This window comes from Copidosoma floridanum, unplaced genomic scaffold (assembly GCF_036245765.1).
Source record: "Copidosoma floridanum isolate Cflo_tuat_1 unplaced genomic scaffold, Cflo_Japanese_pri ptg000020l, whole genome shotgun sequence".
NCBI lineage: Eukaryota > Metazoa > Arthropoda > Insecta > Hymenoptera > Encyrtidae > Copidosoma > Copidosoma floridanum.
The window spans coordinates 3,196,827-3,224,292 of NW_028321897.1; the positions used below are offsets into that span (position 1 = coordinate 3,196,827).

The window sequence follows — 27,466 nt, forward strand, 5'->3', positions numbered from 1 at the left end:
TTACAAACTATCGAAAACAATAGTGATAAATCTTTCTTCTAAATCTAAATAAACTCTTTTCTCTCATGGGCTGTTCTACAAAATATACGTCTATTGGGTATTTAAATACTTTTTTTTCCATACAATTAACATTATTATCACGCGTTGGTTAGTTGATTGTTTAAAAAGTATACGTTTTATGTACTCGAAAAAAGTATCATCAATAAAAAATGTATGTATATATATCTAGACATCGATAACATTTGTTGCATTCGAAGGAGATCCCATAGTACATCATTTTAATGATTATTTTTTAATGCACCTATTTAAATGATGACATTCTTTGCATGTATAAATATATGAGCGATGTCCCAAAAATATACATCAAGAGTCCCCAAAAATAATTGAAGTTTTTTCGAAGCACATACCTTCAAGACGAACAATTTCTTTTTTTTAACTAGTTATACCACCAAAAGTTATTGGTGAAATACATTTAAAAAATTTTAAAATACCTTTACTAACATTTGTTTTTAAACTTTTAATTAAAAACCGAAGGCTTTACTATTTAATCTTTTTTATTCCTTTTAGGATTTTAATTACATTTTACGCTAATTTTAGGGATAGAACTGTTTTTACGTTGAAAAAAAAAATCATTTTTGTGTTATTTCTCTTATTATCCACTAATAAACAAAAAGAGATTTACCTTTAGGATGAAATCAAATAAAATCACCCAGTTTACTGGATTTTTACCGCTTTTATATTTTTAAAGAAAAACCGTCATATGAGAAGTATGCCTCGTAAGGAAATTTTTTTTTTTTTTTTAATTTTCGAATGTTTCTCATGAAATATTTTTTTCATAGGATTACTTACGAAAAATGTTTGTGTCAGTTCTATACATCACGCGCTACCTTTTTGTAAATTAATACATCAATATATTTTTTGTTACGCACACAGTCATTTTATTTATTGTCGCGACTATTAGAGGTTTTACAACGTTATTAAGTAGAAAAAAATTTCAATGATAATGTTATTATTTTTTCCACGTAATTCACTTTTATTCTACCCCAAAGTTCAACGCACTCGTAAAACCATACCAAACCAGAAAACAGTAATTAAAATAATTCTTAGAAATGCAGTTAGAGTTTTAAAATCACAACGTTTAATTAAGTCGTTTTGCTCAGCTTCCTTTTTGTCCACGCTATTGCAATTTTTTTTTTTTTTTTTTTTTTTTAACAGCGATGTACCTACTCTTGCATTATCTTCACCTTCCGTAGTGAATTTTTTACTTACTTTATTATCTACGTGATTTATGGGAATTTTACGTGGTAGAAAATTTATAGTCACGTGGATGAATCGTACGTGGGTCGCCGAACAAAATTCTTATCACCTAACTGTCACTGTAAATTTTTCGTAAAATTATAGCATGACTTTACGACACTTTTTTTTTTTGAGGACAGTCAACCAACTTAAATATAAATAAAAGTACGATTTATTTTTGTTTTAACCCGCTTCAATTGAAACTCGACCTTTGTCCCCTAAATCGTCAAGGATTGTTCATGCGCATACGTGCAAAAAAAGAAAAATAAAAATAAATGCATTTAATTTGATAGATTCGACAATATTAACAGTAGAACGAAATAAAAGCCACCAGAGCAAATTTTGATCTAGTGATATCGAAACATACAGATACCTACTTTCTGTTTACTTCTATTCAAGTAAACTAAGAAATTTAAATTTTTATTTTAACAAAAATGTGAGCACATTGTCAAACCTCTAGTGTAATAATAAAAAATAATAATTATAACGTCGATCACATGCACCTTCGTTGAATAAAAAAAAAAAAATTCTCAAATTCTCACGTTACTCTAAGAAGATTGTCAATTTGTTAGTAATACAGTTTTACAAAGTACTTCAAGACTTCAAATTTCAGTTAGGTTGAAAACAATTTTCCAATTTCTTAAATCCAATCTCGTGTTTGCGTAAAGCTAATACATACGTTTGTCTTGGGTAATAAATTATGAATCTCAGCTACGGATCGAACGATTTCTTCTTCATAATCTGCGTATCCACTGCCTCTTGGATATGAGGATGAATAGAATCATTTTTAAATTAAAAGTTGCAATAAACATGGTAATAAAAAAAAAAACCTTCAACGATTAAGCTACCGGTGCTTGATCTTTCAGTCTTGGTCCAGTAACCGAGTACAGGACAACACTTACGAAAGAAAAAAAAAAAACATTTTTGCCAAAGAAGAACGGCGGAAGAATAAATAACAGTTTATATAATATATACATACACCCACACATACACTGCGGTCGTACAATATACACATACACACACCGACATCATTTACGTATTGCTTTAGATAAAGAGGTTGTCGCGCAGATGGTAATTTGGGTAATTGCTTAGGTACTGATGGCGAGGACTAGCCGAGGGTTGCTTGGTGATGCTTGCCATGGCGCAGCCCATGATGAGCTCGAGAAATCGGCACACCGTCTGGTAGATGATCCACGGCAGGGGTTTTGGATATTGCGTTGCCACTGGCTTGGCCCCGTACTTTATCGAGTCCGCTAATAAACCTGCGAACGTAGATACAGTGTTTTTGAGTGATTAAATACAACAAATTGGTGCTCGAATCATTGAAACCGTTTGATGATGTAGATGTTCAAATAAGCGTATACGTGGTGAAGCTTTTTTTTTTTTAATAAACGTAATTTCGTCTAATTTTAAAGAGAGTACGGTAGAAATAATTTTATATAATTTAAGTATTTTTATTCAGTGTCAAATATTTATGGAATTTTTAACATTTTACATTTTTTAAAAATATTTTGCTGAAAAAAATCTTTTACTCATCACTATTTGCGATACAATGTACTAAAAGAAAAAAAAAATTTTTTTCATAAATTTTCTTTTTTCTTTTAATGTTAATGAATTGTTTTTGCCGAAAAAAGTTTTGTTAAGGACTTTATTTCAAAAATAGTAAGTAAAAAAAATTTTCTTAGCAAAAATATTGCATTAAATATTTAGTGAAGAATTGTAATGAAAAAAATATACTTAGAAGGACTTGCAATACGTAAAAACGAGAATCTATTTATGGAGAAGACTATCGCTTTTACACAGTATTAGCAACCTCCCTTTCGCGGCTTCTCGCTAAATGGAACACCGTAGTGTGCTGACCATGTAATGTGACAAGTTTTCAGTTAAAAATTTTACTATTCCTGACACTTCTCAGAACAAAAATCTTTTTATTAAAAACATATTTGTTCTAAACTTATGCAGTTTATTTTGTCAAATAATAAACTGTAAAAAGTGAAAAAAATATAATTATGTTGAAAAGTACCGTGCGTTCCTAAACCCATAAAATAATCGTTGGCCCTAACGGGCTGTTGATTTACAGTTTTTCCCGTATAATCTACAAAAAGGGTTTTTTTTTTTTTTTTTAAAGCTGTAAAGATTTAGAACTCACAAAAAATATATAATTAAAAAATTTTTTTCTCTTATCTGACAAATCTATTACCAGAGCAACAAAGTCCTGGAGCTTAATCTCTACATTTTTTATCATCACAATGAATAAAAATACTCAATATTCTACCTATTTAAAAATCTAGAATAGGTATTTAAGAGATAAGTGTGAGGGTTATACTCAAAAGCTGATATCTGTTTTTGGGGGGCCATTATCGAGTAGTAGAAAAGTCTCAATCCTGCCACAAATGGCACTTCTGTACAAGTTTTTATTTTCATCTACTTATTAGACTAGGTTGCGGCAGTTATGTCATTTGGACCACATTCTTTTTAAATTATAATATAATTCATGATCATAAGTGAAGATCACAAAAATATTCTGAATGTCCATACGAATCATGACGTTCCTCAACTTTTGTAAAAGTTGCGTCAGGTATTTTTTTACACGCTTCAAGATCATAGATCATACTCTAGCTGTCATATCATCATGCTATTATTCTAACATGCCTTACATGCCAGGGGTCGTACCATGTAACTATTTCTCAGTACATCGGCCTATGTTATAACATAGGCCTGCAAAGCAAAATAAAGTTATATGGTACGGACCCAGTGTGTTACTTTTTCTCAAAATTTGGGCGTGCGCAGCACGCGAGTCCCTTCCGTGCAGTCGGGAATGTCCTACTTCCCTGCCTCGTGACGTACTATGTTATTCCATTAGAGCACAGTCACATTGATGTCGATAGCCGGAGTACCCAACTTCACGACACCGAACTTGAGGCTTCATGCAGTATTCGTGATATGCTGTTCATGTAAGAGTCATCTTACTCGGGCCTATTATACTAACACTTATTTAATTCTCTTGCAGGTAACTTCGATTTTACTTGCACGCCACCTAGCGGATCCTACGGAACTAAAGTGAAAAGCTAGCGTATTTTTAAAAAACTTTCAGCTTATTTAATGCTATTGTTATTAATTTTTTCAAGATGAAAACTATACTAAACCCATCTAGGAAGTGTCAAAAATCAGTGTGCAAAATTTCAGCTAGATCGGTTGAGTAGTTTTCGCGGTTAGCGATTAAGTACAACGATTTCATCGACTTTGCTTTATATATAAGTAAGATAAAATAAGATAAGGCACAACTGATTTAAAATTTAGGTTTCATCAGAAGAAATGAGTTTATTATTAAAGCTAGTTTTAAAAAATTTTGAAATCTTTCTCCAGAACAATAAAACGCCCTTTTCGTCGAAAATAAGACTTCTTACGTACGGTAATAAGTCTTTTGTGTTTTTACAACGAAAAAATTTTTTGACATTTAATAATCATATGAGTTGTTTTAAATGCCTTGGACAAGGAAACACGCAGTTTTAGTATAATAACCCACACATTCGTTATACTTTGATACGTTGAATAAATAATAAATGAAAATACAATTTAAGGTAAGTGTAAACACAGACAAAGATAATTAATGTAATTTTCCTAACCCCAAGGGAGTTTTTCATGACATTTGTAGGTTTACTGCGTTCTTGCATTGAGTAACCCAATTCTTTGAATCAAAGAAAATTCATTTATCCTTATTCCGTTAAATATTTTCTTTTAATTAAAAAAATATGAATTTATGAAAAATAATGTTTTATCGAGTTATACTTTTTTTTTTTAATTTATAACTTTTCATTTAATTATATGAAATGTTTTTTTGGATCGACTAAATTTGTTTTAATTACTAGAACATATTTAACTGAATGAGGGTAAAGAAATTTTCTTTGATTCCAAGAATTGGGTTGGGAAAAATAGTCTCCGTCACCCAAGCACCGTCCAACTAGGGCTACGGTCCCTCAGGCCGCAAAATAGCCCCAGCACATAACACATTGTGAAAGTTTCAAGTCTTCATATTGAATAGAACGGGAGTTATGGAATTTCGAATAAATGGCCAAAAAAGTGATTTTTTACAATTTACTAAAAAACTACTGGACCGATCCGAGCTCAAAAAAACTCATTCGATTCGTATTTTTATTGCCCACTTTTTATTTTGTTATACTCTATTTGTCTAATGCATGGTTTTCCCATAAAACCCAAAAAAGTGTCTCTGACGTTTTTTGGCGTTTTTTTAACCATCTTGCTCTATTAGGATCGGCGTTCAAACTTAATATGTTATTTGCATTGCTATTATCTGACTAAAAAAATTTTTAAGTTGGAGTACGTAATTTTACGTAACCGATTTGCTAACTTCACCCAACTACAGTGGCGATGTCGCTTCTACAACAAAAACTACTATGACATAGGCGCGGAGGATAGAAGGTACACAGACACTAGTTTAAAAAAAAGCAAAGTCAAGATCCCTAAAAAAATCATTTTTTCTCCACATTTATTGCTACCATGAATGTATGCCACAACTAATGTAAACATTGTTTTTGCCAAAAAAAAAAAAAAAAAAACAGTACCGCCAACTCACCATAAGGTCCGAAAATGCGGGCCACATCGGCGACGCAGAGCAAAATGCCGAGAATCGCCGTGGCGTAGGTGACATTGAGAACCTTCCTGAGCTGGGAGCGCCTGGCTGCGGCCGTCGACGCCTCGGGTATATGCAGCGGCATGTCCGACCTCGCCCGGTTCACGTACGCGATGTGATTTAATATCGAGTGAAGCGTAAAGTCCGCGCCCTGCGATCGGAATTCCATCAAGTTGGAGTTTTTGCCGGTAACCAGCAAACTATTATTGTATCATGTATATACTACACGCTTACACATACATGCAGGCTGCTCTCTGTTTAACGTGTTTTTAGCGTAAAATCAAGGTAAATTTTGACCTCACTTTTAGTATCGATGCTAAAATTTTTCGGACCAAATTTCCCGTGGAATACAAAAACTTCACTCTATAGTGCGATAAAAAAAAAAAATCTTGGATGCCCAAGCTATATTTTAAAAATACAATTACCGGATATCATATTCGACCATCCAAAGTGAAATTTTTTCAGCATTTCTTTGGAAATCTAATTTGTATTGTAAAATATTATTTCCTACCTCGGGCGTTTTTAAGAGGCTGGTGTGCCCTCGGTAGGAAAAATAAGATTCGCCACGTAAATGCCATTGCTCCGCAGGTCCCTCGGGCCGCAAAATAGCCCCGGAGACGACGGCACTTATCCGACGAAAACTACTATAACGATTTTAAAAAATTGACTTTCCAAGCGTGTAAAACACTCTTTAACGCACAGAGATAAAAACGCGAAATCCCCTGTTGAGCCAGAAAACAACTTGGCGCCCGAGTCGCGTATAATGTTTTTCTTACCAAGGGCGAAAAATTGCAATTATGGTAGAAAAGTAGTTTGGGCCCGGAGGGTGAAAAAAACTTTTCTGCCCGTGGACCCAAAGTGATTACAAGGGCGCAAAGCGGCAGTTGCACTTTGGGCCTATGATAAGAAAAAAATAAATAAATAAAAAGGCTCACCGTGATTCCAGTTGCCGCTGTGGCATCCTTGAGCAGACTGGTCTCGGGAGTGATGTCCTCCTGGTCGTCCGCGAGCCGGTCGCTCTTCCACGAGAGGTTCTTCTTCCTTGGGGTCTTGGGCTCCTCGTTGGTAGACCCGCCGTTCACCAGCGCCACCTTCTCGCTGCCGCAGTCGCCATCTTGCTGCTCGGAGTCGGACTCGGATTTTATCTCGGACAGGTGGGCCTCGCTGTCGTCGGGTCCGCCGGCCGGGACGCGGACGCCGGTGTCACTGCTGCGCCGGCTCGCCGGTCCACGGATGCCGAGGTCCGAGCTCCGGCGATCGGTGCTGCGGCATGACACGTCCGAATTGCGCCTCGACTCGACCGCCCGGGGGGTTGGCGACAGCACCCCGAGATCCGAGTTGCGCCTCGAGCCTGGGTGTTTTTGTTTTCTCGATTTTAGTGTGTGTAGCATTGGGTGAGCAGATTTCAATTTTTTATCGTTAGGGAGGTAGGAGTTGCAGTTTTTTAGGAAATTATGCACAACTGCATTTATACGTTGAGTACACAAATTTCACTGTTTGCGCAAATGATCAAGATTTTCACTGACGAAATAGTCAAAAATTAGGATCGTTCATTCGCATCCAATCGATATAAATTTTAATTCTTAATATTTATCAGTAATCCAACGAACGATTTTGATCCAATTGAAAATAATTGTACAACCCATACACATTATTTATTTCCAATAAAAAGTTTACTGACTAATATACATAGTAAAATATTAACTTGGTAGAAATAGCGAATATTTTTACAATTTCGCAGTAAAATCCACTATTTTCCAGTGAATATTCACTAGTTCAAATAAATAGTTTAGTAAACTCAAAAAATTGTTGAAAGTGTTGACCAAATAAAGATTAAAATCAACTGTAAGATTTAAAAAACTTATTCTTTAATTTTTCGACGAAAACAAAATAAAAAAATTTAATTATCATCAGCTCCATTTATTTTAGGCTAAAGAATATAAAAAACAAATGCTTTTATTCTGAAATATATACATATATAAGTAAATATATTAAAAAAATGAATCGACAGCGCACAAGTAAATATTGAGAAATTTTTAAAGATCAAAAAGTATGTTACACCTTAGTGTCCTTATGTTCATGTATTTTGCCATACTTATGGAAATAAGTGAAATGAAAAACACCTACTTCAAAGAACTACCAAAAAAAAGTTTCCCGATTCTGGAGATTCATAACGAAACGTTTTTAGTAGAATTTGTCATGTAGGAATAACCCGTCAACATAATGAAATTTACTCGCTTTGTACTCTGTACAGTTACAATATGTATCGCAGATTGGAAGCCTAATTGGAGTCTCAAACTCAATTATAATAGACCGTGTACCTGAGCTCATGAATTTCAGCTTTGTTGTGATAGGTTGACTGCTGAGCAAGTGATTGATTAAATTGCTGGTATAGCTTTGAAAGGTAATCTTACGGGCATTGATTCGAAGCTTTGATGTGCTTGGGGATTTATTTCATGGATGCATATTTGCAAATCTTAGAAATATTTTCCCCATTTTTATTTGTCATGTAAAAAAAATTTATGAGAAAAAAATCAATGGTAAACGCTAAATAATAGTTATTATCAAAAAGTGCAAAAACTAGATCAAAATTAACCTTGAGTTTAAATTTTTTGTTACCTATAGTCAATCAGCTAACTGAACTCGTTGCTGATTTACTTGAAAATAAATAACACTGTAATTCATTCCAAACATATATAAATATATAATTTTACAGATTATGGAAGAAAACATTTTTTTATTCAAAAATAGTTATTAAAAAACGTAGCTTCGATTGCAAATAATATTAAAAACGTATCTTAACCATTTTTTTAATGAACGTAATGTCATTTTCGTAGAAAAAGTTACTTTTCTATTGAGTTTGGAAAAAATCTTGAATCTAAAAACTCTTAAGTTAATAAAATCTTGTAAATAATTAATTTTTTTTTAAATTGGCACTAAATAAATTTTTTAAACTCCCTTTTAAAAAACCACTTTTTCGATTCTCCAAGTTGAAACATTTCTATACACCAAGGCATCGATAACATGTTAACCAAAAATTGTCAACTTTTTTTTTTAGTATTAAGTATTTAAGATACCAAAACAGTTTTCTAAATTATTTTTTTGAAAAAAAAAAAAATGTCACTTATTAACATCATATTTGATATAAAACATACGTACAATATTTTTTTACGAATAAAACGAGCAAAAAGTTTCACGTTGGATTGATATTGTCGAAAAATAACCTGAACCCTTTTTTTCTGTGGTATCCAAAAGTTCGTACGCCGCCAACATCAACTTCCTCAATAAAAACTTCCGATAATTGAAAGACCGTTTTTTCCGAACGTTGCTGAAGAAAAAACTCGTCCATTTTCGACTAAGGTTTCGCTAAAAACAAAAACCCAGCAACGAAGGCCGATAGTTTGTTGCGATAAAAATATCGTACCCACCAAAGGTCGTGCCGCGATTTATCCATCATAAATTACGAAAAAATCTTTTTATCACGGCCATACGGAGGAAAAAAAAAAAAAAAAAAAAAAGGAAAACTAATGTATTTACGCACACTTTTTGCCCCGTCGCGCCCATCGGCAAACACTCTCGAAAAATGATCAATTTATCCCCGGGATACATAGGTATTTATCAAAGTTATTGGCGTTGGTTCGTTTTCCACAATTTTATCGTACCTCGTATTTTTTTGTTTTTTTTTTTGTTTTACATACATCAGCGTCTGTTCCCTCGTACATTTCGGGACGGATTCATTATCGACGTTAAAAAAAAAGCAGTACTCTGGAGCTCAACCATTTGTCACATATATGGAAATTCGGGTGACGCGTGCAAGCCTGGACTCGAATAATGACACGGGAAAATCGATACGTCTGTTATTTGATGACCACTGAAAATCAAACAAGTACAAAATACTTACTCTACTTTCGATCAATCAGTCAACGGATTAACTAACAATGATAACATATCAGTGGATTTTTTTACAAAGGATTACACGTAACATTGTCACTTGTTTTTGACAATACCTACTCAATATTTTTTTGCAAATTGATGTGTTTATCGATCAATGTTTTTTCAGAAAACCTCGATTTTTAAACTTATTCATGTGAAATTGTAATCATTGCGAATAATATATTTACTTTACTAGTGTGTCTGACACAGATATCAACTTCTCGATGTAATTAAATACTGGATATTCGCTCCACGGTACAAAGGCACGTTATCTTACATCAATCGTAGTATATAAATTTAATTAATAAATGTATTGACAAAGTCTTTAAAAACGTGATATTTTTAGACGAATGTCATTTCCTATGGTAAACGAAACTGTGCCACTACTTATATTCTCTGATATTGGTACAATTATGTTTCCGAGCATCATCTAATGATACGTTCCATCAGTTCCGAGAAATCTAAATATTCGTGACCTACTTGTACGACTGCCGAATAATTCAAGGTGGAAATATTTGCTGTTTTTCCATTATAAATTTTACTGAATGGAAAACGGGACTTCTTTTACAAATATGTATTTATATATATAGGATCATTTCAAATATTCGTGGTGTTCATATATTCTACTGGTACATCAAATATAAAGATAGTAACGATCGCCGGTGAAAGGAACCTGAAAAGGACCCGCGACCCACTACGTGTGAGTGAAAGTTTTCAATCTAAAGCCAAAAAATATTACCCACCCATCATAAATTGGGAAAAAAATAATAACGATTTGTGTACGTGGCGTGTGTACTTCTAACAAATTTCAAATTGACTTTATTTAACCTTAGATATTTAAATATTTGAATAAAATAAGACCAACACTGATTTATAAATTGCATATTCTGTAAAAAAATATGTTTATCATCGTGTGTGATGTAAGGAATAGGCATAATTCTAGAACCCCAAACTTTGAGTTGATTAAATTTTTTTTTTTTTTTTTTTCCAATGACGTAATTTTTTAGGTAACAATTTAAGAAACGAAGTATATTGTATTCGTTAAACACAGCATGACGTTGCTTGAAAGTTGCCCCAAGTACCTACTCGCCGAACGGTGGTACCTTCATCCTCGTACGTTACTACTGAGAAATAATATAAAATGGTCGAGAAATACAAAAACTCCGAAAAAAAATAGGAAAATTGGTGTTTTTAAATTATATTTTGCAAAAATATGGTAAAAAACGGGATACTAGCTAAAATGTAAATTGCACCATTAAAAAGAGCGACCTCAAAAATGGTGGGAAATATATTTTGCCTATTTTTTGTACGGACATGTTCACGTCCAAAAGACGAAAAAATACCGAAAATCGAAATTATTTTACTTTAACGCCGAAAAAAAGGGTGCAAAGATCCGAATTGCTTGTTTTTGGAACTTTTATTCACCATTTGGGTTACCAACAATGAAAAAAAAAAATGTTCATCAAAGAGGTGTAGCTTGAAATAAAAAAATGGCACTTTTGGGTACCCTGAAAAGTGAAAAATGAAAGGAGAAGTCTACTCTATGTAATATGTGTGCACTCACCCACGGGACTGACGTCGAGTATCTTGGCGAGTGTGGACTGGTCGGGCTCGTGTCGGCGGGGCGTGCGGTTCCCGAAGTCGCTGTTCCTCCTGAGCTTGTTGGCGAACTGCGAGGACACGCGGCCCACCTGCTTGCCGTTGCAGTCCTGCCCAAAGTCAGAGCAGCGTCTCAGGTCGCGGCTGCTGCCGCTTGGCGACGTTGGCGACGGGCAATCGGAGTTGCGGCGCAGTATGCCGGTCTCGGGGCTGCGGGAGCGATCGAAGACCGGCGAGCTCCTCGGGCTTGCGGCGTTGATTTCCGCACTGCGTTTTCCTGAGGGTTTTTTTCCCAAACGTCCGTAAGAGGATGCAATTGAAAAATCGGGGGAGGATGATATGGAGCACGTTTTTTTTATTTGTTTTTTTTTTTTCATACCACCAGTTTGGAGAAGCTTGAGGACCGTACTTTTGTCATCGTGTCGGCGATTGGAATATCAAGAAAATTTAATTTTTTCCCCTTAACAGAAATATTAGGAAGGCAGAACAAGGCAAAGTTCCAGAAGTAAGAGGTGAGTGATGTTGCGATTGTTTAAATAATTTTTAACGCCTTTACCAAAAGCAACATTGTCTATGTATTGAAATCAATTCGAAATAGTATATTTGAATGAAATATTTTTAAAAAATCTTTCATTTCTCTCAGTGCTTGGAAAATATTGCATTTAAAATATTCCAAGTACTTTAAGTTAATATTTGGCATAGTTGTTGTTTTGTTTGAAATACGCTTTCATTTGGTTACAAATGATTTATTTGAAAAATTTTTTTTATACGGCTGTATGACTCTCTTTTACACCAAATTACGTTGTCAAAAACTTCATATTGATGAAAACTGTAATTAAATGAATGTCGTTCACAAAACGAAGATTTTCATGGGCATCGAGAAGAAAGACCGGAAGTAACAAATTTTGAAGTTGACAGTATAGAGAGCGAGTGCATACTTATTCTTTTTTTTTTTACTTTCCCAGCAAAGTTGATAAGAGCGTTTTTTTAGATTTGATATTAAAAAAAAAAAAAAAAAAAAAAAAAGGTGACTTCGACAGAATAAAACCGTAATTGCAGTTACGGTATTTTTCATAGGAAAAATAAATCCGTCCTCCATTGATTTTGCTTATTCCAAACAATTCCACGAATCAATATTGCTCCGGTTTACTTTGTGAAATTTTCAATAAGACACTTTCATATATATAACCTTCTTGGGATTACAATGGCACACCAGCAAAGTGGTTCATAAAAAAAAAAAAAAAAAAAAAAAAAAAACTATTAGCTCCTCGATCCTAACATGGGGTACCTCCAAGATATACATATGATGTATCGCCATTATTTATGTAATGGGTTATTAGTGCGCGCAACAAGATCGTTAGCCGAGGCTACTTGGTGTTTGGTTGCAGGCTGTACGTGTCATGTACGAAATTGCGAAAGTTCGGCCAGGCGTTTTCAAAGTTGGACGACAAGAGCCCGGGTAAGTACACGTAGGTATATATATATGTATATGATTGCGAGCTATAAATAAACAGTGAAAGGAGAACTGACGAGCGACGGTTATCGCGTCGTGGACTTTTCGAGGGAGGAGTGGAGGAGGAATTTTTAAGGAGCCTGTGACTGATGGATGTATCAAAGGAGCGAGGGGAGAGAAAAAACTTTAGTTATATACAGGGGCTGTCGAGTTTTTCCTCCGAGAAAGTTTTCCCTCGATCTCTTATATGCGCGTTTGCCTTTTTTTTTTTTTTTTTCTTTTGCCCTGCGATGCTGACGTACGTAAAGTATATATATTATATATGCGCATGAAAGTTCTTTTTTTTTTTGTAACAAAATTACTAGGAGGTACTCTCAAGGATGTAAGAGCGTGTTTTTACGTCCAGACAGACTTTTTTGTGATACAATTTTTACTGAAAATATAATTATTTATTTATGCTCAAAAAAGCTACTTCCTTGTAACATTGTATTTTTTTTTTAATTTTCCAGTTAGTATATGCATTGCAATTTAAAAGAAAAAAACAATCTAGAAAAAAAGGAATCAAAGTATTTAAATACTTTACAATAAACTTCAACGGCTTGTAACAACAAATACACTTTACTCAGGAAAAAAAAAAAAATTGTTCTTACTGCATCCCGGCAGTACAAAATTCGTGTTAGTTATCGCGAGAGGAATGAAAGATTAGGTTATTTTTTCTGTCCGACATGTAAGTATGGTTCTCGCAAGCTGTGTATACACACCCTTACGGGTTAGTACACTTTAGTATAAAAAAAAAAAAAAAGGTATTGTTCTCCGAGGGGCATTTTTAATTTCGAAAAAGAGAATCGTATAGTAACAATACCCCCAAGAACACACCTTTCGCTGGCTTTGTTTCACTATGTCCGACAATCATTGTTATTCGCGCTGCAACAGCTCGGCACTTTGTGTGCAATGCTTTTTTTTTTTTCTGCTCGAGAGCTGCACAACATTGCATCATTAAATCCTCGCGGAAGAAACAAAAGTTTCAAACTCAAGCATTTGTTATACTTTTCGCACGAAACGCGAGAGAATGTATATATACGCACTGTATGTGTACAAAAAAGGAAGAAAAAAAAAAAAAAAAAAAAAAAAATTTGACCAACTGCACGGCCCACCCCGATAAAGTTGGAAGCACGAACAATTGCGTTACGGAGCTGAAAGCTTTTCGAGCTCGAAATTTTATTCCAAGAGCCCGCGCGGATCGCGGGGAAAAAAAAACTTTCTTCCCCTCGGTGTAAACCCAATCGACGGAGCGATCGAAGTGGATCTCGTTATAAGTTGGTTTGTATACTTTCGCCGTGGCCGCGCTTTGGTGGAGGGAAATAAAGGGGGTGCCGTCGGCTACAGCGCTAAGGTGGGTCCGCGCGAATTTTGTCTCCGAACGAGCGGAAGCGCTCGCTGTGTTCATTGCCAGCCGGGAAGAGCTTTTGATTGGAATCCAACGAGCCAGCGGTAATCGCGTTACTTTCCGGAAACGAGCCGAAACAACAGCTGTCGCCATAACGCACACCCGTATGATGCTGGTTGGTAACGATGATTTCGAAGATACTAAATTTATTCTTTAGTATCATTGATGCTTTTTTTGAAGCTATTAACTGAAAGACCGACAGGGACTTTTACGTTTTATTTTTTTTTTACTATTAGTCAATAGTATATTGTAACAAAAAAAAAAAAAAAAAAAAAAAAAAAATTATAAAAAGATTCATCCAGTAAGTTAAATTTTTAATTCACTTTTTTTTTATTTTGTTGCTGTATTTCATATACTTTTTACAATAGCACGTAATAAATCCATTAAATTGTTTGCTATTACAAAGCGTATGAAACATAACGAAACAGTAAACAATTGGTTTACATTCGATTGAGAGGTATTTTGTTTCATCGAGTAAAAGCAAACAAGCAACGCGACGTTAAAATTTTCCTTTTTAACTTTAAAAAAAAAAAAACAATCCTTAAAATCATCCACATTTCAAATTCCCTGTGCTGCCATGAACACACGTTTCATTTATGCATCCACAAAGAGTTTAAATACTCCTCGAAAGTCATTAAATTCTTCTGCTTTCATTTTCCATTAAAATATTTCAAACGAGTACTCGAATTGAGGGGGGAAAGTACGGCACACTTACAAGCAAAAAAAAAAAAAAAAAAAAAAAAAAAAACCAACCTGTCGACTCGGCAGCCGGGGAGATGACCTCGTCCTCGCCGACGAACCTGACGCTGCACTCGGAGGCCCTCCTGGAGGTCCTGGAGACGTCGCTGCCCCGCCTACTGGCGAGCGAGCTGCGCCGGCTGGGGCTCGAGACCGTGATGATGGGCAGGTTGGCGAGCGAGGGGGTCGGGGTCGGGGGTCTAACGTAGACCTCGGGCACCGTGGAGATGATGGGCTGCGCCGATTCGCCGGTCGAGGTCGGCGCGTCCGCCATGAGCCGCCGTTTCAGGCTGTCCTGATGGACCATCGTGGCTGGCTTGCTGCGCTGCTGGGCTACGACGTACGAGACTTGGTGTTTGTCACAACAGGCGATTAGTCGCGAGGTTTTTTTTTTTTTTTTTGTTTTTTTTTTCTGAAAAGGTTTTTGAGGGTTTTAGGGCGCGCGTTGGCTGATGGTGGTGCGAGGTTTTTTTGGGGGGGGTGGGTGGGGGGTTCCGAGTGGTATTCGATGACTGGCAGGGTGCTGAGATTTTGGAGGGCGGGTATTGAGGCGGTTCCCTCGGAATTTTTCGAATAAAACTGGGTAATCGAGCTTTTACATCATACATACGCTTACGTACATATATATTATTACAGTGTATAAAGTTTGCCGATTTCAGGGAATTTTCTTTTACTTTTAGGGGTGCAAAAAGGAAACAAATTGAAAAAAAATTGATTAAAATCTCCTTTTCAGAAGGAGAAATATTGATGCCCCCGTGAAGAAACGACTCGTCATTCCATGCCGATGATTTGGCTTTTTGAATCTTTTTTTTCTTTCTTTTTCCATACTGATACCTGAAATTGGCAAAAGTATACATACTCTTGAAACATACAGGAATATAATTAGACTTTGAGAACATTTTTTAAATACCCTTTTGCCGGTTTTATGTATTTGTACTTTTATTGAAAGAACATTTTTTGTGCGAAATGAAAAAAGTTTTTTGTTCCAGGACATGGTTCACGGGAAACTAAAGTTTCTGAGGAATGCCCTAGAATAATCTTGTAATTTTTAGTGTCAATTTTTTGTAGACATCATGAGTTAAAAATCATCACAGTTTCCTGCGATGGTTATAATTTTTTTAACCAAGTGAACCATCTTGATTAATCTTTTTTCTTTTGGATATATGATTTACTGAAAAGAAGTGCTATAGTACGAAAAACTGTAGAAAAATACTGTACGAAATTAACGCCATGCATGCGATCTTCGTTGTTTATAAACGTGATTTTAAAATCAAGTAGTACATTTTACGTTTCGTCAGACGCCGCGCGATGGAAAAGATACCTAAGGGTTATCACAACAAAATAATGATGTAACCCTAGTTTAGTATCATACGTTTTTTTAGTGGTAATGTTGGAATAATATTTTTGCACCGTTAAAACTTTTTCTGTCGAATTTTTATTTTCCGGAAATATAAATTTTATGCGATGTAGACGTTTATACTGGTACCACGATCAGTAGCACCAAAATGATTAAAAACCTTAAACCTAATAATAAAAAGAAAACGTTTTTGTAATTTCACTATGGTTGAGATTATTTTAAACAAATTCACGCATTATTATAACGCCAAAAAAAAACAATAAAAATTTTCCATTGATGGAAATTTGATAGAAAAGTTGCAATGTTAAGAAAACGTTGATTTAACATCATTACTACGGACATCCACTACGTTTTTTTCGAAATCTCGTACCATTTTGTTACAACTTTGTTTTACAAGATCATAAGACCATTTTGACAACTTTCGATCAGAGCTCGAACGTAAAAATTTCACAATACTTTCAGGGATGCAAGAGCAAACTTGAAAATAGTTTTTTTTTTTCAAGTTGCTCGTGTTGCACTGCGATGATTTATCTCGCGATTTTAAAAGTTTCGTGAACAAGCTACGAAACTACATGTATATATACACTCATCTTGAAACTTTAGTATGGCAAGTTTTAATAAGTTTGTATTAACTTTTTGATTGAAAATTTTGTAATCGCATTTCGTAGCTTCCGAGGATTCGAAGACTAAGTAAAAGTATAGTAAAAAGTTGTATAGCTTCATTGTTGTTCCATTCATTGTCTTTTCACATGTACTTTGTTTTCATCCAATTAAGGGCATAATTTTTCTTTCAATAAAAGTCGATTAGGTGGAATAAACATATGCACGTGAGTATAAGTGCGCTTGTGCGCGCCCATTAAATCTGCAGGGATTATGCGATGATTCTATTAAGAGGACAGTTCTACTCGGTGTATAGGGAGAGCAGAAGCTCATTCGAAATCTAATTTTCCTGTGAATTAAGCTCTTTGAGCAAGATAACGAAATTATATGATAAAAGTGTCATTTTCTGCGACTTTGACAACCACCCCTTATGAATCCCTGGATATTATTGTAGTGCAAACTGTGTGCTCGTGTAGGTGATTTCATAATAAAAATTAAAAATACTATAAAAAGTTACACCTGGTTGAAAGATATTAATTAAGTTACGATACAAATACATACACACTTACTATATTACATTGGAGTATGTTACATTGGATATTGGTTGTTGCACACGCATATGTACACACATCCATGCATTTTTAAGACCACTTTTCCACGTATAGAAAACACCTGTATTATTCCTTCCATTTTCCGACTGAAAAATAGTATATGGAGCAAGAGGAATCCACTCAATAACCAATTCATACGAGAAATCTACCCAACTCTTTTTCTTAGGTATTTTAACGTATTAGGCACGATTTTCAAAAGTGAGTTACTTTATCAGTGCTGAATTTTTTTTTTTTTTTTTTACCATCAAATTATTAACCATAACAGAAAAATTAAACATTTTTGTAATTAACACTTTTTTTGTACTAATGTATTTGGACGTATTTCAAACTTACAGTATTGGTACACATTTTTCTTATAAGATGCTTCAATTATACATAATAATACTTAGTAAGTTTCCGAAAATCAGCATTTTTGAAAATTTCATCGTAGTTATACTTTACATTTAATTATAAAAAAAAATGAATACTTTTATATCTTTAGAGACGTTCTCATACTAAAAAAATACACGTTTTTTCATATTAATATCTCATAAGCCGAAAAAATCGATTGTATTCTTTTTTTACTTAAAAGTGCTTGATTTAAACTCTTGATTAAAATTAGTTAAAATGATACAATTGTTTACGAAAATATTAAGAATTAGGTGGGAGAATGTTTTCTGCCCAAAATTATTAAGCCACCAAAGATAAAAATAAAAAGGTTTTTTTTTACTACAAATACTTGTATTTTTTTTTTTTTATCATCGTTGATAATTGGCGAATAAAAAAAAAAGTATGATACAAAATAGAACTAAACAGCAGAAGCTGCGTAATATTTGTCTAAAGAAGTTACACCGTACCGAAACAGATGCAGCGATACTTTAATAAAATAAGTATATTTGAAATTTAAATTCTCATTTATTACCTACATCTTAGATTTTAATTAATTAAACACCAAATGAATTAAATCTATATGTATATATAAAAAACACTTGAATTAAATAGACTATAATATATGGAAGTCTTTTGGATTCTGACAAAATATCATCATATTTTACACGGTAAAGCGTTGGTATAGCCAAGAACGGAAAATTCATTCTCTGTAATGTACGTTTCCAAATGGTTCTCTCGTAATGCAGCTTTGCGATAAACCGATTACCTCGCGGGTCACGGATTTTTCATTTCCTGGATAATCCTCTTTACTTATGGAGAAAAAATTTCATTGAAAAAAATCAAGTGTGCTGTCATTCGTTTATTTTTGACGGAAAGGTTACTCGAAACATTTATCGGGGTGGATGTGTTTGTTAGCTCTTGCAAAAAAAAATGTTTTACGACCGTTTTACGATCAAGTGGGATTTGAACGAGCATAAATAAATTTTGTTTCTCGGATTCAAATAGTTAAATGTACGAAATTCGTGCGAAAAAATAAAAGAGAAGACTTGGGGTATTTTAAACCATTATTACATAATGTGCTGTATTATTATATGCAAACAGTCATTAAAATTGAAGGGTAAAACAAAGATAAGAAAATTGTTAGATTTAGGAAAAAAACTCCGCTTTTGACGCAAGATAATCCACACTAGAAAATAATTTTTGTAACCGTCGTTACATTTTTTTATGTAGATCGTTAAAAGCATATTCTAGAGAAAATTTGTAGTGTACAAAATATATGTAGTTTTTAAGATTTAGATTTGGACCAATATTCCATAACAAAATGTCGATTTATTCATTTACCCATCGTTGTATGAGAGAGTAACTGGAGTACATTTTTGAGAAACGCATACAAACAAACTTGTCATTCATCAGAGTAGAAAATCAATTCCACAAGTCATAATTTCAAGTATATTAACCTCATTTGAGGATCAAAATATGTTTTACAGATCAAATGATCCTGCCTTCAAAAAACAGGCATTTCAGGGCAAAAAAAAAAAATTAATATTAAGAAAAATGATCCGACGACAGCCACAAAAGCATGTCACGCGCACTTCACTAAACCCTACACGTATGGACAATAAGCTGGAAAAAAAATAAATAAACACCAACGTGCTGTCCTTTCCCGCAAACAATCGACGAAACGTTATCTTTGGGCTACATTACACGTGAGTATAGTGGGCTGAGCTTTTCCGGGCAAACGTATCATTAATCTTGCAAACGATCTGCTGTGACGGTTTCGATTGACTCGTTACTGGATGCACGGCGTTACGAATACCGACAGCGTAAAATGGAGCCACGATTCAATGGAAGCATAAAAAAACGGACTCCCACTTCGCCTACGCAAATTTTTATGTATTATTTTTTTTACAAACAAGATTGTTTTATAATGATTTCACTGGCTGAATAGTAAACATTTATTTATTTAAGAACATTTTTTTGTCATTTAGTAAATCAAATTTATTTAATATAATATGAACATTGATGTCCAAATCATTTCAAGTAAAAAAAAATTATGCAAAATATTTTAGATATTTTAAATAAGGAATGTCGATCTATGATCAATGAACCAGAAGATCGATTTTTTACAACTTAAAATTGTCGTTTTTTGATCGACCCTTCATATTGTAACTATATTTATTTCACGAGCTAGGAAATACCGGATGGTGACATGTTTTGTGAAAACATACAGTATAGTGACAAAAATATAAACTGTATTAAACAGATTTAAAAATTTCATAATTTATGAAGTGAAGAAAATATTTAGTATGATGGATCAAGTAAATACTTTTTCGATTAAAATACTACTGAACCCAAGATTTCAGAAAATTCATAGTTCTTCTTTTTTTACTTTGATTTAAGGATACTGATATTCATTTTCGGTGCATTTCTTTAATTTGTTGCTACCTTTTCATCAAATGGAAATAATATATAAGTCCATATAATTTAATTGTACTACTAAGTTATATTCTTATAAAAATTCCAAATTCTTTTTTTCACGTTTGTAAGCATTTTTTTAAATACGTTATGTTATCGTGTTTAAAAAAATATTTCGACAAAGTTGTTTTTCGAACCGATTTACCGTGGAAATAAATGTAAATTTTTATCCCCAATAACCTATACCTTTGAAATAAACGAATAAATTTTTCTATTACCATCACAGTTATAATTTCTAGCATCGAAAAAGCAAAACATAAAATTCACTTTTCTCTTTAAAAAAAAAAAAAAAAAAAGTTTTCACAAACGACTCTTCACCTTGATTTCCCACTGACACCGTTAAAGAGTACATCCAATTGATACCCTGGACCGAGCTTGCACCCTTCGCAAGTATAACAGTTTCAGAAAACCGAGCACGTGCACGTACAACAATATACAGAGAGACAGAAGCTCAACAAGTTTCACCGCGACGAACAACGAACCGTGACTCTGTCATTATGCACAAAACTCTCTCGAGCCGTGGGGATGGAAAACTTTTCCAGGGACGCGTCGGTCGCCGCGCAATCAGCCCACCCTTTCATTCATATTCCCCCAAAACCACGTATGTATACCCACTCCGAGCGAATAAACGAAGCAAATGCGTAAAAAAAAAAAAAAAGTCACGAGTCAAAAGTTGTATGTATAATATACACACGCGTACACACACGCTCTATATATATAAGCTCATGCACAAACATACATCGATACATAAAAGCAGAGAGCAGGTGTGTAAAAGCTCTCGACTTACTAGAGCTCAAGCTTGGATTGGTGTCAGGGTGCTGTTGGTTAGCGCCGGGTGCGTTGGCCGGCTGTCGTAGTCGTAGCTGGTGATTGGAATCGTCGAGGGATCGAAGCTTCGTAGCCGGGCCTAAGAGGGTGGGCACGAGCGCCGCGGCTACCGAGCTCGCCAGGCTCTTGTTGTAGGGCGCGAGGATCGCTAGCTGCATTATACCTGGGCAAACGCACACACAAGCGCGCGCAAACACACAACGCATAATGTAATAATGAAAATTGAGACACCTGATGATGATGACGCCGTCGCGGATCTTTCGTTCGTTATGGTCACCATCATCAGAGACGAGGACGACGTGTAGTCGTCGGTCACGCTGTCAGATGGCGGCACGTGTCTTACTCGAGCCCACCGACCTTTCTGATTGGTGCTCGCCGAGTCTCGGGCCAACAGGCTCGAGGGAAGGTTGCGGAGGAGCAGCTTGACCTTGTGGCTGGCGTAGAGGAAGGTGGCGAAGAGCCCGAGCGCCCAGACGAGGAAGATCGACTCGACGACGTAGCTGAGGACGTAGCTGAGGTGGAAGGCCCGGCTCGTGTCACTCATTATCACGCACGTCAAGTGGAATATGATCATCAGGCTCAAGTACGTCTTCTTCTGGTAGCGCTCAAGACCGAATTTTACCTGCGAACGGGGGACCATTTATACACCGTGCCCGAGGAAATGCGGTTATACTTAACAGCACCAAACGTTTAAAAAAACGTTCTTTAATCATTTGGTACCATTGGGATTACGGATATTGTTGATGTAGGTATACCATCTTTTAGACGACAAGCGTTTAGAAAAAGTTTCTTTTTTTTTCACATTATTGTGTTTTTAAAACGTTTTTCAACGTTTTTTTAACCGTTTGATGTCGTTAGGGTTACAACGGGTGCTGTTGATGCAGGCACCATCATAGACAAGATGCGTTAAAAAACGGTTAAAATCGTTTTTTCTTCTTTATATTATTACATTTTCAAAACATTTTTTGGATTCTTTTGTTTTTTCTAGCAACTCCACCTATGAGAAAAAATTTTTCCAGCAAACTCGAGGGCAAACTTGAGCATAAGAATATCAGCTTTAAATAATGTTGACTGGTGTAGATATGATTACTTTTTTTTTATCTTTCTCTCTTGATATGAGAAATCACGGAGAAAGTAATCGATTAGATTGTTTATAACAAAGCGAAAAATAATCCTTTTCTTCGAATAAACGTGAAATGGCGTTTTTTTACCATTCAATTTGAGGTAGAACTTTTATTTTAGAGATTCAAGGTAGCGAGGGTGTGCGGGTTTGTTTTATTACTTTCGGCAGTCCATAAAGGTTTTGTTGTACTGGCATCATAAAGGTGAGTACAAATCCGGCGGACAACATGTTCCAAATAAATTTTACGAAAAACCATACAATTCAATATTCTCAGATAATGGAGTAGTATATTTTCATATTTGAACAAAGAAAGGTAATATCTTATGATTTCGAAACATAAAAAAAGTATGTAAAAGAGATGTTTTACTAAAAAAAAAAAAAAAAAATAGTATTTTATACGAAAAAAATAATACTTTTATAAGTAAAATTTTGTATCTATAGTTTTTTTAATTTTAATAAAGTATTTTTCATTACAATATATCAATGAGGTATTATAAAGACTAACGTATTATTTATATTTTGTATTAAACTTAATTTCCTTAAGGAATCTCTCCGAAATAAAAAAAGGCATGCTCTGAATCTTACATTAACAAATACTCACAACTTAATTATTCAGCATCGTGTTAACAATTCAACATAAAGTTCTACGATATAAGTAAAAAATAACAGGTTCAACACATGTGAAAATTGACTGTTAAAGAGTAAAAATTTGACTCTAAACTTGTGGCTCCTAAAGAAAAAAATCTACTCTCTAAAATGACTGGTTTTTATTTAATTTAACAAGGATTTCTTTTATGACTAAAATTAAAAAAAAAAATATATTCACGAAATCATCACTCTTACCTGGGTTATTTGGAAAAAGGCCAGCTGCATGAGACAAAACGCCGAAATGACGAACGGAAAGCCAATGTCCCACAAGATTGATCCCATCAGTTTCGGCATGATCTGGAAAATAGAGAGCCAAAAACACGCCAACGATGGCCATTAACTCAACGATACGTGCCGTGATCAATAAAAAAAAAAAATAATAATAAATAAAGTATCAACAACCTCCTTAATTCCGTATGGATCGACGAGGAAGCTGATACACCTCGAGGCACCCAGTAAGCACAGAAAAACATTTATCGACGACATCAGTGGTGGAATGGAAATGAGCGACCTGCGCTTGTAACGATCGAAGAAAAAGAAGCAAATTTGAGGTCGTGAAACAAAAGATTTATCACACCTATACTCTATATGTACATGAATTTTACCTCAGATTGATAAAGGAGAGGAACGTGTAGAAACTGAGGATGAAAAAGAAGAAGGCGAAGGCGTACACGTGCAGGGGGAAGAGCCAGCGTAGCTCCTGGCCGACGGAATCCCATGACGGCGTCGTGACTTGGTAGTTGTGCAGCAAAAAGCTCGACGAGGCCTCGAGCAGGCAGTTCGGCTTTGGTGTTGTATCGTTCAGGCCTTTATTTTTTTTACATTTGTTTTCGTTTTTATTTTGTACACGTATTTTTAAAGATGTACGAAATGTTTGAATAAATTTATAAATGCACCGCAAAATCCAAGTGTATCGTTCAAACTCAGCCTTAGTTACAAAATGCATCATATAATATTAATAAGCGCTACGAGTATAAATAAAATCGAACGATTCAACCATTACGTTTTTTTGTTATTAATATTTTTATGATTATTTTTTTTTTTTTTAATTCATTTTTTAATTAGTAATGTCAATAACGTGATCGACTTTTCGAATAAGTAAATTTTTTCTTCTCATTAAATAATCAGAGCTACATATTTATTAGACCCTCCAAAACTCAGCTGTAATTATTGCGTTATTTTTACGACTACGTAAAACCTCAAATGAACAGTGAATAAACTTTAATTGTATTCTATGAATCAAACTACATCAAATCGTACAGTTATAAATAATTAAAATAAATGTTGGGGGGCTATTGATTTGTGGTAGGAATTGTGCACTTTACAGCCTATTTGTGTTGATCGTTTTATTTTAGAAAAAATACTTTAGCTCAGCAGAGCTTGTAAAATAATTAAGGACCATCGATTCGACAGTTTTCGCAACGCTAAGTAACACTGTACTATGTTAAGCAATAAAAAAAAAAAAAAAAAAAAAAAAAAAAAAAAAAAAAAGAATTAATCTAACTGACCTCCCAAATCTTGATAAAAATTAACTAAATAAAAAAAATTCATTGAATGAAAAAAAAACGTCCGTCATAATGTTTGAAAATCCATAAAATACGTGCACCCAAGTTTGATCACAACGCAAAATCGCACGTGGAATCAACACATCGAAAAACGAAAAAAAAAAAACCATCCAAATCCCATGTGTATTTGTATAGGTATACGACACTCTACAATCTTGTACATACACCCCGTATCGTATATACAACGCAATCCGAATTGAGCCGATTTGATTATTCCCGGAATCCCATTGACTCTCGCTTTAAGCAGCTCACAACGGGACCCCCTTCCCCCCTCCCTAAATGGGGGGGGTATGTGTATACACATATATACAATAACAGCATATCGATCGACGCTCAAATTACGCCCCCCATAAACCCAACAACACGTGTAATATCAACAAACAGGAGTATACCTTTCATATACAGTCACACACAGACATATGGGCACACGAGAGTAAACGAGCCGTTAAATATAGCACCCAGGCTTTTTTTCAACGCTATACAACGTGCAGTGTATACAAGTATATGAAAGAAAGTGAAAAATAAAAAGAAAATCACAGACGCTACTCTCTCTGTCTCTCTCTCTCTCTCGTGGATCGTAAAAAATTCACAGGCTCATAGTGTACGGACTGATCTTCCAAAAACGAAAAGCTTTCTCGGTGTACGTAGCGAAAGAGAAAAGCTTTCCCACGCGAAGGCTCTTTATTGTTTTGTTGTGTTTGCACGCGTGAGAGACCTTCTGTGCTATATAATGCTACTATACGGAAGAGAAACGAAGCGTGACGACGAGACCCTGAACGCGAAACAAGAAAATTTTGTTGCATGTATGGAAAGGGAGGGAAAAAGCAGAGGCGTTGACATATAGTTATAGGCGCACAAAAGCGAAAAGGCGTCATCCGGAAAGGGAAAAATAGAAAACTACCGGGGCGGGGTATAACGACGATGATAAACTCAAAAGGAAAACAAAAAAACAAAAGAAAGGGAACGAGGGCTGGCGGGTGGGACTTTGTAAATACACTCGTAGGGTGGGGGTCGGATTTCGGTATTCGATGAACCGTATAATTGCTCGTAAAATTGACTGTTGTCGTATTATTACCTGATACGGTGCACACTAAAATTGTATCCCTCACAGGTGATACGAGTTGACAGTACCAATCAAACTACACCGAAGTACGAAATTAGACCCCCTCAGCCCCCCCGTGGGGGGTCATAGAGAAATTTGCATATAAAACAAGCCCTTGATATAGTTTTTGAGGGGGGGGGCAGTAGTGGGATAATTGTTACGTACGTCATATGCGCTAATTGCCCTCGATGTGTGTGTGTGTATGTTTGTATATGTACCTGCGTTACAAAACACGCGGGAGTGGGGGGTTTGTAAGGGATCAAAAGAGTAGATCCAAAAGGGAAAAAGTACAAAATATATCAAATACACAATCAGTGGGGGAGGGAGGGGGGGGGTCGACGAAAGCGTGCGGTATACTTAACTGGTTTGCTTGGGAGAAAAACAAAAGGTGCTCACCGCGCGTCAGGTTCGCGAGCCTGTCCATGATCCCGTGATCGGCGCCCAGCGAGGACAGCAGCAGCGGTACTTACAGGCGGCTGCAGCAACTCGGTGCTCAGTACTCATAATAATCAATCAAACGCGGTATTGGATCCCACGGCCGGCCAGTTTCGTTTTTTTTCTCCGATGACCTCCCGTTACCTCCTCTATGTGCTCTCTTTTTCTCTCCTCCCTCGCCGTATAGCTTCGGAGACGAGGATCCGCTAACTGCACCAGCACGACACAACTGGAGAAATCATCTTTTTTTTTTTTGCCCCCCCCTTTCTTTCTTCCGTCGTCGGCCAACACTGTATACACTGATAATATATATACCCTTGTGCCGAAAGCAACAGGCTCGTGCGCTATACTATGTCGGGTCCTCGACACGCGTACAGACGCGTTTGCGTATATATGTTTGATTGAGCGCGACAGGGTAAACGCTATGTAATCCTGGTAAAAATGATTTATCGTATGTATTACAGTCGCAAGCTCTTCTGTGAGCGGCGCAGGGTCCTTAGCTGGCCGCCCGCTGTCCGCAAGCTCGCGCTTACCTACTGGCCGCAGCGGCTCAATGCCGTGTGCTTATACCCTCTCGCCATCGCGTGTGTTGCGTACACGAAGAGTTCCGCAAAGAGATATCCGAGGGTTGGACGGATTTGGTTTTTCTTGGGTTTAATGACTTTGATGTTTTTTCCCTTTTTTTCGGGGGGGGGGGGGGGGGGGTATTTTTTCGAAGAGGCAATAGTGCCGCACACTTATTGAACACTTGTGAACAACAAAGGGCCCGAAGAAGGGGTTCCTTGTTGGGGTGTAAGGGCGTTTGACAAAACGTTAAACCCCAATAACCCCGTCATTGGCGAGCTTTCGGGAGGAATCAAGTTTCGATCCGAGTATACCTGCACGGAGAATTTCCAGCGATACCGTTGTACGCATCAAGTGCGGGTGGCAATATTAGGGAATATCAGGGAAACCTTGAGAAAACCGAGGGCGTGAAAAATAAACTTAATTTTTTTTTTCTTTCCAACGTAGTATAGGTACAAGTGTTTTTTTTTTTTTTTTTTTTTTTTTTTGCAGGATTGCTCGTATACGTAGAGCCAAAGTGAGCACCGAGCAGCCCTCGATCGTCAGGGTGAAAATATTGATTTCGACTACCGCGCCGCCGCCGGTGGAGGTGTGCAGTATATCTATACAAGTGCACACACCACCGTCTATATATACGTATATACGTCATATACATGTACATGTGTACGAGCA

The 27,466-nt window shown here is 35.7% G+C and overlaps 1 protein-coding gene across 1 annotated transcript; it reads right to left on the reverse strand.

The window, feature by feature from the left end:
- Nucleotides 1-1,640: 1,640 nt before the first annotated feature.
- LOC106643931 (uncharacterized) lies at nt 1,641-26,424 on the reverse strand. Its single transcript, XM_089593806.1, has 12 exons — nt 26,192-26,424; nt 23,734-23,935; nt 23,531-23,639; nt 23,324-23,425; nt 21,715-21,979; nt 21,317-21,520; nt 15,133-15,465; nt 14,576-14,584; nt 11,445-11,756; nt 6,883-7,298; nt 5,891-6,098; nt 1,641-2,558 (listed from the first exon to the last, which is right to left on the reverse strand). The coding sequence occupies exons 1-12, from the start codon at nt 26,217-26,219 to the stop codon at nt 2,341-2,343; spliced, it is 2,406 nt and encodes an 801-aa protein (XP_089449932.1). The 5' UTR covers nt 26,220-26,424; the 3' UTR covers nt 1,641-2,340.
- Nucleotides 26,425-27,466: the final 1,042 nt, after the last annotated feature.